The 13,978-nt window shown below is 47.9% G+C and overlaps 2 protein-coding genes across 2 annotated transcripts in view; one reads left to right on the top strand and one right to left on the bottom strand.

The window, feature by feature from the left end:
- si:ch1073-184j22.1 (erythroferrone) overlaps window positions 1-2,056 on the bottom strand; it is an 8,301-nt gene extending 6,245 nt beyond the window's left edge. Inside the window, exon 1 of the mRNA XM_046409410.1 lies at window positions 1,475-2,056. Coding sequence (XP_046265366.1) covers window positions 1,475-1,669 — 195 coding nt within the window. The 5' untranslated portion in view covers window positions 1,670-2,056. The remainder of the gene's footprint in view (window positions 1-1,474) is intronic.
- A 2,951-nt stretch (window positions 2,057-5,007) lies between these two features.
- On the top strand, window positions 5,008-12,889 carry mfn1a (mitofusin 1a). Its single transcript, XM_046408518.1, is given in 17 exon segments — window positions 5,008-5,113; window positions 5,312-5,591; window positions 7,139-7,319; window positions 7,321-7,550; window positions 7,633-7,741; window positions 7,827-7,934; window positions 8,091-8,253; window positions 9,008-9,075; window positions 9,167-9,288; window positions 9,386-9,512; window positions 9,757-9,861; window positions 10,972-11,074; window positions 11,151-11,371; window positions 11,454-11,555; window positions 11,640-11,836; window positions 11,924-12,058; window positions 12,573-12,889. Coding segments are annotated over 17 exon segments (2,424 nt in total). The 3' UTR covers window positions 12,640-12,889.
- The last annotated feature ends 1,089 nt before the right edge of the window (window positions 12,890-13,978 follow it).

Genomic DNA, 13,978 nt, shown 5'->3' with positions numbered 1-13,978 from the left:
ACAGGGGAAATAAGGAGATAAAAAACTACATGTAAAAAATACAAAACTGTGTTGCACATTTGCATGAAATACGTTACGCTGGAGTCGTGTCTTACATGTCCTCTAATGTCTCGTCTTCACTGTGTGTCTTCTCGTCTCAGGACATGTCAGAAGACACTTTTTGTCTTTGTGTTTTCAGTGTCTGACTGTCATTTAGTCTTTGAGAGGCTCAGATGTTTCCGTGAGGACGTGGTTTTTATTGTCCAGCTTGGACGTAATGTGGACTCTGCTCCCATGAGACGAGACACAAACCAGCAGACAGGAACCCGATTCACGTGCACACAATCGCAGAGGACCAGCTGGCTAAAGGTGGCAGCTTCTCACCTCGAAAACCAGTCAGGTGACAAACGTGGGGCTGCAGCCTGCAATTGTTTCAGGATCGATCAGTTAACTCCAATAATCAATCAATGATCAACATATCACTGATTAATCTCACTTTGGAATTAATGATCGTTTTGTGTGACATCAGGCTTTTTGTCGATCAGTCGATTGATCAGCTTGATCAACAATTTCAATTCAGTTCAGTTCAGTTGACTTGGCGCCAATTCACAACAGAAGTTATCTCGTGACCCTTTCCAATCAGAGCAGGTCCAGACCAAACTCTTTAATCAGACTGTAACACAGAAACCCAACATTCCCCCTTCAGCAAGCACTTGGCCACAGTGGAGAGGAAACACTGACTTTCAGAGGGCAGAAACCTCAGAGCAGACCCGGATCAAGATGGACGTCCATCTGCCTGGACCGGGTGGGTTGAGAGAGAGAGAGAACAGGACGTGAGTGGACAGTCAGCAGTTTTCTTTGCCTTCCACAACAGCAAACTGAAGATCTTTTGGGACAAATGCGAGACACAAATTTTCTGTCATTCTTTCGTGGACTCAGAAAGATTGAAGCTGCCAGAATTCACTTTTCATTCCTGTGCGAATGTGAAGACGTTCAGCTTCTGACTCACTTACGATCATAAAAAGGACGAAATGAAAGACAAACCAAACCAGGAAACCCAGCTGAACGTTGGCCAGTCAGTCAGCGGCTGAAGAAGCTCTGTGAGCCACAGCGACGTGGCTGAGCTTCTTCTGGACGAGCAGATGATCTGCACGTGTGCGACGAGCCTCAGCTGCTGAGTCGGCCCGAGTCTGAGGCTCAGCTCAGGTTTTTCTCCACAGTTTTAACATTAAGCCACCATTTTGTCCTGTCATCCTCGTGTTTGAGCGGCTGTGCAGACAACGATTCATCTGGAATCACCTGAGATCTGAATCCTCATGACGAGTCCAGGCTGACGTTTTGTTTACAAATCAATAAGAGTGATGCATGTTCATCACCATGGCGACCACTGAGAGATTCAGTTACTGTCTTGGAAATAAACACCCATTAAATCAATAAAGCTCTGATCGTGGATCTGATCAAACTTACTGACTTCCTTCTGAAGGTCACTTCTTACCAGAATCTCAGTGCTGACAGTCTGGTCCTCCTCCAGGATCTCCTGACTCTCCTCACTGTCCATGTCTTCAGCGCTCGCCGCCTCCACCACCATCGTCATCATGGCCGTCGCCGTCAGTCCCAGGAGCAGCGGGAGCAGCAGCAGGCTTCCTGTCCCACCTGGAGGCCTCCTCCTGTGGGAGTCCCTGGTCAGCATGCTGGGTGGCTGTGGAGGACCCAGAGGACGAAGGCGTTCAGGTCTGAGTCCCCATGAGTCCCTCAGCTGACTTCTGCTTGCTCAAAGTGTTTTTCAGCTTCTGAATGTCCTGCTGCAGGACCCTCAGCTCTGCATCTGAACGTCTTCTTCTGTGGTTTCACTGTGTCGTCTCTTCCCTTCTCTTCTTTCTAATTTTCCGTCGTCAGCTGCTGCAGACACAAACTGTGAGTCTGTTTGAGGAAACTTTCTCTCTGTGGGTGGTTCAGTGCCTCCTCCTCCTCCTCCTCCTCCTCTTTTTCCACCTCCTCCTCTCTGCTCCTGTCCTTCCTCCGCCGTTCAGACGAGTGACGAGTGTTTTTCTTCTCTGATCCTCTTCAGTTTGGACTTCGCTGCAATGCCAGCATTGCTTTTTATCTCCCAGCCCGACTCCTCCTCCTCCTCCTCCTCCTCCTCCTCCTGTCCCTCCTCCTCCTCCTCCTGTCCCTCCTCCTCCTGTCCCTCCCTCTATCTGTCTCTGGATCTGGTTGTCATTCCGTCTGTCTGCAGTCTTCTTCTGAATGTCTCTTCAGCGTCTGTCTGTCTCTGGTTTATCTCTTCTGCCATCATTTGTCTTTCTTTACTCTCAGACTTTGTTTTTCTGCTTCATCCCTCCTCCTCCTCCTCCTCCTCCTCCATGTTCATATTAGTTTCCTTCTCCTCTTTCAGCTCTCCAGGGTCCTAATGCAGCAGCTCTGACTAAACTGTTCATGTACACTGGGTATTTGTACATGTATTTGTACTTTTACCGTGTGAGTGAGCCCCATTAAACTCTTCTGTTTGTCTTCTTCTCTTAGGCTTTGATACAACATTAAAAACATATTGTAGTGTACTTTATGTAGTAGTAGTACAAAGAAGTGATGAAACTGTGATATTTGTGTACATTTGTTTTACAGCACTTCTCTACCAGCAGTATTATCATCAGTAGTATTCGTGTAGTATTGGAAGCAGTAGAAGTACAGCAGTAGAAATGGTAGTTATGGCAGTATTTGAAGTGGTACATTAATTGTATCAGTATTTGAATGGGACCAGTGTAGTTCATGATGAATGAACACACACACGCCCTGTCAGATAAGGTGGGTGTGGTCTTCAGTCTGACAGGGTGATGAAAGTCGGTTTGGATGTTGGCGTCTGTGAGATCAGACAGCAGCAACTGTTTCCTCTGAACCTGACTGAAGCTGATAGACACACACACACACACACACATACACACACACACACACTGTGTCCGGACATCACTCATCGCTGTCGTCATGTCGACGGCGACCTTCTAAAGCCACAGCAGTGGTTGTCTCGGGTCTGACATCAAAGCATCAGAATCTGAGGACCCAGGATGGGACTCAACTTGTTCCATAAAGCTGCTTCAAAGGTCCAGTCCAGGATTTAGGGACATCTAGTGGCGAGGGAGCAGTTCACAGACCTTGGCTGAACAAACTGTTTAGTCGTCCTGGATAGCTTAGCCCTCGAAGCACTGAAGTCGGAGAATTGGGACAAATTGTATGGCTTGCAATCGAAGCTGAAACCTGCTTACTTAAAGTGCTAACTGGAATACATGTGGAAGCGTTTCTGTGCAAAGTGCTGAAGTAAATCATTGCAAAAACACACAAAATGCAGAGAAATCTGTTCACAGTTGATGATGTTTTATGTCAGCTATTTGGTGGTTCGGACTCTGAAGGAGAAAATCTGCCTGTAGAGGATAACGATCGGATGTCGAGCGACATGGAATATGACGATGTGTCCGTGCATCGAAGCCACGCGTCCACGCATAGCAACGGCATACATGAACGTAATTACTCACTAAACGTCAGGGTGGCAGAGAACTACAACATCATAGGTTCCTATGAGAGCTGATAGACGAGGTGGAGCCAGCAGTGGGGGTCAAGATAGTGTTGATTATGATTATTAGATGAGTGACTTTGGTCTCTTCATAAACTTTGGGTCAGTGTGCCTTTATCTCTAACCACTTTCAAGCTGCGGCCTTTCAAAAGCCGAACACTAAAAAAGGCACATAAAAGGTGAATGAAAAAACTGACAGGAAGTCAGCACAGCACTGGACTCAACAAAAGCTCCCACAGAGCTTCATTCGGTTTTATTGCTCTGAAAACAGTTTGTAGTTAACGTTCTGTTGGTTCTTTATCCTGTTTTCACACGTACTGAAAGTCTCAAATGCGTTTAGCGCATTAAAACATTAAAGCGTGTTGATGAGGAACTTCACATGCAGTCAGTGGCTCAGTGGTGGCTAACGCTAGAAAAACGTTAAGCTAACGTTATCCAAGACAGTGAACAAAGACCAACAATAACTGATTCCAGCAACTGATTAATTACATGAAGTTGGCGATGAAGTTGTCGATGAAGTTGGCGATGAAGATGTCGATGAAGATGTCGATGAAGATGTCGATGAAGATGTCGATGTCGATGCCTCTCTGAAAGCTCCACGCTGGCTGCAGATGAGGTTAGCTGCTGCTGTAGGGGACTTTCATGCTGTTGGTCTTGGTTTCTGACCAGGCGTTTCCTCAGGGTTAATGTTTGTCCACTTTGGGCTGCTGTAGAAACATGGCGGACCCCGCCAGAGGACAATCTCCATCTGAAGACACAAAAAGCTCATTTGAAGGTAATGAAAACATGATGACTTTTCAGGTGATTCTACAACAAAGAAAACCTGATTCTGAATGCTCTGCCAGCAGGTCCTCCTCAAGCCTGAGGAGCTCAGTTTGGATGTTTGGTTATGCTGCCCCCTGCAGGACAAAAATGTCCTTATTTATTTATTTAGTGTGTTAGTTCACGATGGAATAGTGACATTAAAACTGATGTGTGATAAAAGGAGAAGAATTTAAAAAACACACCTGTGACGGCAAGCAGGTTACCGAGGCTGCAGGTGAAGCAGCTCTTAAGCCCTACTAAGAGGATCAGTCTGCACACACACACACACACGCACACACACACACACACACGCACACACACACACACACACACACACACACACACACACACACACACACACACACGCACACACACACACACACACACACACACGCACACACACACACACACACACACACACACACACACACAGAGTAAGCTGAGCTTTGCGTGCTGAGGATCAGGTCAGTAGCTGTCAGTCTGATGTGGTCGATGTGTTGAACAGAGGGATGATGGGAGCTGACGGCGACTCAGTGGGAAACGAACCCTGAAAACACGACTGAACTCTGAACCTGAGAGACGCACTGAACACGGTAAACACACACCTCCACTTGCAGTGTGTGTCACAGACGTGTGTGCGTGGATCAGGTGTGATGGACGCCATGGATCCGTCTCCTCTGCGGCGTTTTGTTGTGGCAAAGCGTTCGATCACCTCCATCTTTGATCAGCTGCTGGACTTTGTCAAGGATGGCTCTGCCTTCGTGGACGGTCAGCAACACACACACACACACACACACACACACACGCACACACACACACACACACACACACACACACACACACGCACACACACACACACACACACACACACAAGGTGCGTAAACTACATTTTCACAGCTCCAAACAACACATACCCAAAGAGTTTCATGAGTCATGGCTGAGAAGGAGTAAAGCAGGATTGAGAAGAAGGACATCAGTCCACTGTCATTTCACATAGCTGTTGCCGTGGTTACAGGGACAGGCCGTGTTTTAAAGTGTTGGTGAATACCTGCAGCTCTGATTGCAAGCTAACAAACTGTATTTGTTTGTTTGCTTGCTGTGTGACGTCAGAGGCGTGGCGCGGCGACGACCTGGCTCAGGTGGCTGTGGAGGAGCACAGTCTGGAGATGCAGAGCTGTGCCACCAAACTGTCTGCTATCAGGGAGGTGGTGCTCCGGAGACACATGAAGGTGGCCTTCTTTGGCAGGTAACAAACCGCCTCCTCCTCCTGGATCAGGGTCTCAGCGGCTGTCACAGCCCATGTGAGGGGAGGGAGGGTAAAGCCTGACAGATCAGACCGACTTATCGCTCGCTGAACTGAATGCTGAGCTCTGATATGTTCTGGACGAGTATTTTAGCCAAATGTACACTGTTTGGACAAAAGTATCCAGACACTCCTCTTCATGGGGCTGTTCCTCAGGGTTTGTTCTCGGCCCCTGACCTCCAGTGAAGGGAAATCTTAATGCTTCAGCACACCAAGACATTTTGGACAATGCTATGCTTCCAACTTTGTGGCAACAGTTTGTTGAAGGCCCTTTTCTATTCCAGCATGACTGTGCCCCAGTGCACAAAGCAAAGCTCCATAAAGACATGGTTGGGTGAGTTTGGTGAGTGGAAGTGGAAGCTGTTAGAGCTGCAAAGCTGTCTGTGTGTTTACAAAGAGACGTCATTAAAGTCCCTGTTGGTGTGATGGGCAGCTGGCCCAATACTTTTGTCTACATAGTGTACTTCTCTTAATCATAATGCAGTGATGTTTTCCCTCCAGAATTACATGCAGTGCAGAGACAACAGGAAGACACAGGGGAGAGAAGACATGGTGACGACAGTGAAAAACAGTTTGTCTTTATTATGAAGTGAAGTGTTCCTCCTCAGAGCACGAGCCAGCGGCTCATTACTTGAAAAATGACAATCAACAGTTTATCAAAACTACATACACTGAGCTCTACAATAAAATTCCTTGACCAGAAAATTTCTCAGATTTCTCAGGGTGAACTTGGCCGCCTTAGAGGACGTCGTGTTAGCATGTTGTTTGTGAAGACGCTCTGAACGTGGGGGAAACATCCAGTTAAGTGACAGAAGGTTGAGATCTTTGAACTGCAGGCTCAGATAAACTTATCACAGCTCCCCAAACTGCTGCAGCTTCCTCGCAGCTCAGAGAGAAGACAAACCGACAAAAATTATGATGAAATGTTTCTGTTTCTGCAGAAACTGATGATGTAACAACTGTTGGATGATGTAATCAGTGACACACGTCAGTTATGTCACTTTAATTCTACTTAGAGCACAGTGGTAGGAAAGTAATTAAGTACATTAACCCAAATACTGTGCTCACGTAATTTTTTCGTATTTCGAGTATTTCCATTTTCTGATACTTGTACTTGTACTACAGTAGAGTATATTGGTTTTTGGTTCCACATGTTGAAATGGTTTTCAGTCACGTAACTTACATGCAGCGCTTTGAAAAGGGCCGTTCTGCACACTTTGACTGTTGACACGTGGATGGGAGCCGTGCAGGACCACTGATATATTTGAACAAGTGTTTTATTGTGAAGGAAACACAATCAACATGTGTGTTAGGGCTTTAAGATTCACAGTTCATCAAGCTGAACCGAGTTTCCCTTTAAGAGATCAGATCTGGATCATCACCACAGGGATCAGATCTGGATCGGACCACTTCGAGAGCTTTCACAGTTTCACAGTCAGAACAATTGAGCAGACGCCGGGTCCATGTTGTGTGACCTGTCTGTGATCCAGGACCAGTAACGGGAAGAGTACGGTGATCAACGCCATGCTCAGAGACCGGGTGTTACCCAGTGGCATCGGTCACACCACCAACTGCTTCCTGAGAGTTGAAGGGACCGACGGAGACGAGGCTTACCTCACCACCGAGGCGTCCAGCGAGAGGAGGAGCATCTCCGTAAGGCGCTGAGGCTTTAAAGGAACAGTCTGACATCATACATCAGGTAGTTTCTGTCACTGTGGCTATGACTGTGCTGACTCAGCAAAAAACTCCTCCTCCTCCTCCTCCTCCTCCTCCTCAGACCGTGAACCAGTTGGCTCATGCTCTCCACATGGACCCAACTCTGGACTCTGGCAGTCTGGTTAAGGTCTTCTGGCCTAAAAGTCGTTGCGTTCTGCTGAGGGACGACCTGGTGCTCATGGACAGGTACAACACACACACTCTACTTTGTCCAGTCCAGCACCTGCTGATTCTCTTCCTGGCCTCTGACCTTGAAACCCCTGCGCAGCCCTGGCACTGATGTCACTCAGGAGTTGGACAGCTGGATCGATAAGTTCTGTCTGGACGCTGACGTCTTCGTTCTGGTGGGAAACGCTGAGTCAACGCTCATGAACACGGTGAGGAAGAAAACAGGTGATATAACGTAGAAGATGATGATGTGTGTGTTCCTATATTTGTGCTTGGCTCTTTTCCTGTTTGCAGGAGAAACTCTTCTTCCACAAGGTCAGCGAGAGAATTTCTAAACCAAACATCTTCATCCTCCACAACAGATGGGACGCCTCAGTGAGCGAACCCGAGTACATCGAAGAGGTCAGTGTGTGTGCAGACCAACCGAACCTCCGTCAAACATCAGACTCAAACCAGCGTCCACACATGGTCAAGTAGCTATAGAATAGATAGATAGAATCAAACCTGATCTGCTCTACCTGTCTCTGTGCACTCTCTGTGTCTCCCCCTGCTGTCCAGGTGAGGAAGCAGCACCTGGACCGCTGTGTGAGTTTCCTGGCCGAGGAGCTGAAGGTGGTCGGACTGGACGAGGCGCCGGGGAGGATCTTTTTCGTCTCGGCCAAAGAGGTCCTGAACTCCAGGATGCAGCAAGCGCAGGGCATGCCTGAGACAGGTGAGCCAGGTGAGGGACAGCAGGACGAGGAGCCTCTCTTCATCCCACAGAAAAGACGTCTGAAGACTTCCTGATGTTTGAGACATCTGACTTGACCTAAACAGACACAAAGTGTCAGCAGATTATTTTCCAGTCAATAATCCTTCATGTTCCCTGCCTGGATACTGTTTTTATTGTCTAAATTGTCTAATTTTCTGGTTATTTGTTTAAAACAGAGCAACATAAACATAACATAGTCCTGATGACAAAACATAAAAGCCTGGACATCCATATTATTTTATAAAGAGAAGCAGCACGGTCCATCTTTCACATCGTAAGTGACGTCACTTATTTCAAAACGTTTTTAAAACTCCAAACTCACAGTCCAGTCCTGCACCTTATTGTTTGCAGTTTGTCTCCTGGATGACATTTGTCCCTGAATGCATCATTTGAGCTCAGAGAAAAGACAGCCAATCTGGATAATCAGTTAATTGCTGACATTTTCTCTGTTTCTGTCACAGTAAATTTCATCTCTTAGGGTTTGGGGCTGAACAAACCCCAGTCTGGATGTCAGCTGGAGCATCTGTTTCTGTTTTCTAATGATTAACTGTCAGATCAATCAGTAAGGGGAAACCTGTGAGCTGGAGCGCTGCACAAAACTGCTGAGTATGAATCGGACTGGACATCGCATTTACAATAAATCATGAAATCAGTCACTGTGATGTGCTATCAAAGTCTGGTCCTGGTTTCAGTCTGCTGACTCTGGATCTGCCTCATCCTGCAGGGGGCGCTCTGGCTGAAGGTTTCCATGAGAGACTCAGAGAGTTCCAGATGTTTGAGAGGACATTTGAGGTACAGAGGAACAATAATTAGATTTGGTTTGGAGCAAAGGTAAGTGAAGCGAAGTCTGAGACGTGACTGTGGACGACCTTTGACCCCGCAGGAGTTCATCTCTCACTCTGCAGTGAAGACTAAGTTTGAGCAGCACACAGTGAGAGCGTGGCAGATCACTGAGGCCATCAAAGCTGTGATGGACGCCATCAACATCGCCTCCGCAGACAGGAAGTCAGAAAGACACCCCCTCTTTAACAAAAGCAGCAAATTGTTCTGGAGTCAATGTGTCACTGGAGTGTCCCTGACTTTGAGCTCTGACCTTTGACAGAATCTTCTGCCTGGAAGAGCGGGAGGATCAGAGGGACCGGCTGGACTTCGTTCGTGGACAGATTAACCGTCTGACCGATAGCGTCAAAGAGAGAATCAGGACTCTGACTGAGGATGTCACTGCCAAGGTGAAGAAATCCTCCATCTGAAGGTTCAAACGCAACACGTCCGATTTCTCGCTACCAGTAAATCTAAGCAGGAAATATCAGACACACCCGAAGAGTCTCCATCACTGGGTTTGTCCACCAGAGGGCGCTGACGCCGCAAAAAACACCACAGAAATGTCACTAGAACCAAACATCCGGAGTGAGTGTGTCTCGTGTTGATGTCGTGTGCACAGACAATAACAGCAGCTGTGCTGTTGGTCAACAGGTCGCGGCCGCTCTGTCCGATCAGATCCGCTCTCTTCCTGTCCTGGTCGATGAATTCAGAGCTGATTTCAACCCAACACAAGAAACTCTGGAACTCTACAAAACTGTGAGTACTGCAGTAAAACTACAGATACAAGTACGTAAAACCTGCGTAGCCTAGCTTAGCACAATGACCAGCTAGGCTAGCTCCATTTAACTCTGACTTACAAACTAAAACATGTGAACTGTTCCTTTAAACTCTACAGCACTCCTTAATGTCACTTCACCTGGACTCACCTGACAAACACACACACACTAATTAATGGCAACATTAAGCTGCTTTACTTCCAATCCAGTTTGCAGTGCAAACACAGACTGTGGGTTTCAGGTGTGACCCTTTTAGCCCTGGGCTTTGCCTGCCAGGCAGGCTGTGCTAACTCTCTGCTGATAGGTGGAGCTTGTTAGTGCAGCATGGGTCCTGCTCACAGCCCCTTTACGAACAGCCAATCCACCATCTCATCCGGTACGGAGGAGGAGTGGTACGTCCAATGTTACTTTACAGTAACGTCAATTATCATTGCGTGAAGATAACCACAATAACGCGGTTTGGGTTTTGTGTGTTTTATGTGTTTTCCTACCAAGAGCTACAGCAGACGTTAGCAGTCTGGGTAAAACGAAACACAATGTAAACTGGTGATGCCACAAATACTTAAATAATAATACAAAAGGTATTTCACCACAAAAAGCCACATAATTCTAATCTAACAGAACTGTACCTATTGTCTCTACGGCTTATACTGAAAACATAACAACTGGCAGAAGAACATTTTTACACCATAAAATTTACATTTTGGGGCTGCAGCTCCATAAGCCCCCGTTTGTTTTGGACTAACTCACCAGCGCCTCCTACATGCCGGGAAGAGTAAGAGAGTGGAACTTCTCGTTTTAGAATTTTTTGGTCCAGCTGCAGCTTGCAGATCATCGACACCACGCCCCCACACAGACCACGCCCTGCGTTGACCACGCCCTGCGTTGACCACGCCCCACACAGACCACCCACGCCCAGTTGTTGAGTGGTCTGTTATATGTCTAAAGCCTCATTTTGCTGAGCTTCATTCCTGCAGACTCTGGGCTGAAAAACAAAACCGTTTCTTCAGTCTTCAGTAAATAATTTGTCCTTGTCTAAACAGCTGAGAACAGCTGAAGATGGGTGTGCTTGCTTGTTTTGCGTCTTCAGAAGCTGCTGCAGCACGTGGAGGAGAGGATTGTGGGATGTTTGGCTCATCGCTGCTCCATCAGCGTCCTCAGGGACATCAGAGACGCACAGACACACATGATTGGTAGGTCATCTCACTTTGTCCACACGTTTTATCACAGACAGGTGACGTGATGGTCGTTTGTCTCCTCCGTCCTCAGATAGCGTCCGTCCTCTGCTGTCCCTGTCTGTCCAGGACCAGCTCTCTGCTCCCTCCACGTCCTTTGAGCTGACCTACGACCTCGGCCTTGCCGCCCTCTGTGCAGATTTCCATGAAAACATCGAGTTCCAGTTCTCTCTGGGCTGGACCGCCCTCGTCACCCGCTTCATTGGAGCTGCCAACGCCAAGCGAGCGCTGAGCAGCGCCGACCCTCGACTGCAGGTGCTCATCAGAAGGTTTCAGCTGTTTCTAGGCTAAGATACAAACAAATTAAGCAGTGAAACTTCCTCCTGTCTGTCTGCAGGAGAGCTGCACCTTTAAGGATGAGATGGTGGTTTCCATAGCAACCGGTCTGGTTTCCATCACCTCCAGGGCATCTATGACAGTGTTGGTGATCGGAGGAGTGGTACGTCACATGTATCAGCGTCCGTCACGTGTCTCAGGTGTGACTGCGTCCTGCAGGAGTCTCAGGTGTGTCTGCGTCCTGCAGGTGTGGCGTTCAGTGGGCTGGCGTGTCATCGCTCTGTCTCTTTCTCTGTATGGTCTCGTCTACCTGTATGAGAAACTCACCTGGACTGACGCCAGCCGAGAGCGCGCTCTGAAACAGCAGTTTGTGGGGCACGCAGCTCAGCGCCTGAGAGCCGTCATCCCCGTCAGCAGCTCTGCCTGCGGCCAGCAGGTGTACAAGTAAGGCCCTCGCCACGTGATCTGCACAGTCGCTGACAGGACACCTGACACAAGCCTGAAACTCACCTGTTGTGTTTGTGTTGTGAGGGAGCTGTCGTCCACGTTCAACCGCCTGACTCAGAGGGTCGACCTGAGCAAAGCCGAGCTGGAGGGGAACATCCGACAGCTGAGCTTCAGGATTCAGAGACTGGAGAACATCCAGAGGAGGTCCAAGGCCTTCAGGTCCGTCTCATTCTGCCACCTGGGGTCCACCAGTCCGACGTCTCTCTGTCTTTGAGGTGTCCATCACCAGGAACCATTTACCTCCATTAGTTCCTGATTATGGACGCCTCGATGAATATTATCTTGCCCATACCAGGAACACTTATCAAAGAATACAAATTAAAACCTTTGATTTATATTTTCATGCTTTTGCAATCAAAATGTAAACTTTTCCACGACCCATGAACACCTGAGTGTCTGGCTAATACCTGGAACAACCCATAAGGTTCCAGTAAATAGTTGAACCTCAGACACGACTCTGCAGCAGCAGATGCTTCGACTCTGCTCGGCTCAGCTGTGAGCCTCAAAGCTAGCATGATGGTAACTGATTCTGAGTCAGTAACAAGAAGTGGTGTTTAACAGCAGGACTATCAGCTGTCCAGCTGTGTTCCTGTCCCCAGATCAGTCTGAAGACGTCCTCCAGCAGATGGTGGTTTGTGTGTGATTGATGACGAGGTAATCTTTGTGTTTTCAGGAACAGAGCCACAGAGCTGGAGACTCAGCTGGAGGCCTTTTCACTCCAGTACCTGCAGGGAAACTGAACTGTCTGTTTGTTGGTGAGCAGCGCCCTCTGCAGGTCAAACGGTGGAACTGTTTCTTCTCAGTGAATAAACCCAAGAAACTTTCCTAACACTCTGCACTTTTAGCAGCATGTATGTGATAAAAGTAATTCATATTCATATTTACTGTCAGTTATTCCTGCTGCTGGCCATCAGTCAGTGATCAATGAGTTTGAATGATGAGCAGCAGGATATTTTCTTTATTTATCATTAAAACACGGTTTAAGTGAACTCTGGTTTCAGTGTTAACTTCAGCATCAAAGTTCTTTTCACAGTCAGAGTTCAGTTATTTCTGTCTGCTGATCCACCCTGATCTGCTGTGAGCTGCAGAGATCCGGAGATTTCGGCAGTAGAGACGTCTGCCGGCACCAGACCCTGCTGTGAGCAGGTCAGTGGAAGAACTATTTTCTTTCCATATCACAACACAGAAAGAGACGCGCCCCTCCTCAGAGACACTGCTGTTGAGTGTCATCCAATTTACATCATCCTGAAGAGAAGGCAGGCGTCTCTACAGCCGAAATCTCCAAAAGTCTGCAGCTCGCACCAAAAGCCTCAGGACGGACAAACAACACGACAGGGAGGAGGACACACAAGCAGGTGAACTGTCCCTTTCATAGGAGTGAATGAATGTAGAATCCAGTTCTCCTAAAGGCCTCCACAGTGCTGAAGAAACTGAAAAAACTGGTAGACGGACAGGTGTGCAGGTAGACAGACAGGTGTGCAGGTAGACGGACAGGTGTGCAGGTAGACCGACAGGTGTGCAGGTAGACGGACAGGTGGGCAGGTAGACCAACAGGTGTGCAGGTAGACAGACAGGTGGGCAGGTAGACCAACAGGTGTGCAGGTAGACAGACAGGTGTGCAGGTAGACCAACAGGTGTGCAGGTAGACAGACAGGTGTGCAGGTAGACAGACAGGTGTGCAGGTAGACAGACAGGTGGGCAGGTAGACCGACAGGTGTGCAGGTAGACAGACAGGTGTGCAGGTAGACAGACAGGTGTGCAGGTAGACCGACAGGTGTGCAGGTAGACAGACAGGTGTGCAGGTAGACAGACAGGTGTGCAGGTAGATGGATAAAGTCCCTCCTCAGAAGCTGATAACTGGTTAAAAGCTGATCTTGAATCAGATGACAAAACTCAGACAGCACAGAAGACAGCAGCGCCATCCAGTGGCTGCAGTCTGTCACTGCAGATATGAAGCTCAGCTGATCTTAATTTGATTGCAGACTCTGAAACCTTTGAGTGACGTCCAGCTTTATTACTGGACGTCACGTCCTGAACTGCAGAGCTTCAGACCACAGATTTTACAGGTGAAACGACAAG

This window comes from Scatophagus argus, chromosome 13, assembly GCF_020382885.2.
Source record: "Scatophagus argus isolate fScaArg1 chromosome 13, fScaArg1.pri, whole genome shotgun sequence".
Classification (NCBI taxonomy): Eukaryota; Metazoa; Chordata; class Actinopteri; family Scatophagidae; genus Scatophagus; species Scatophagus argus.
Note: the sequence above shows the minus strand (reverse complement) of the source record. Positions and strands in the feature narration are given on the sequence as shown.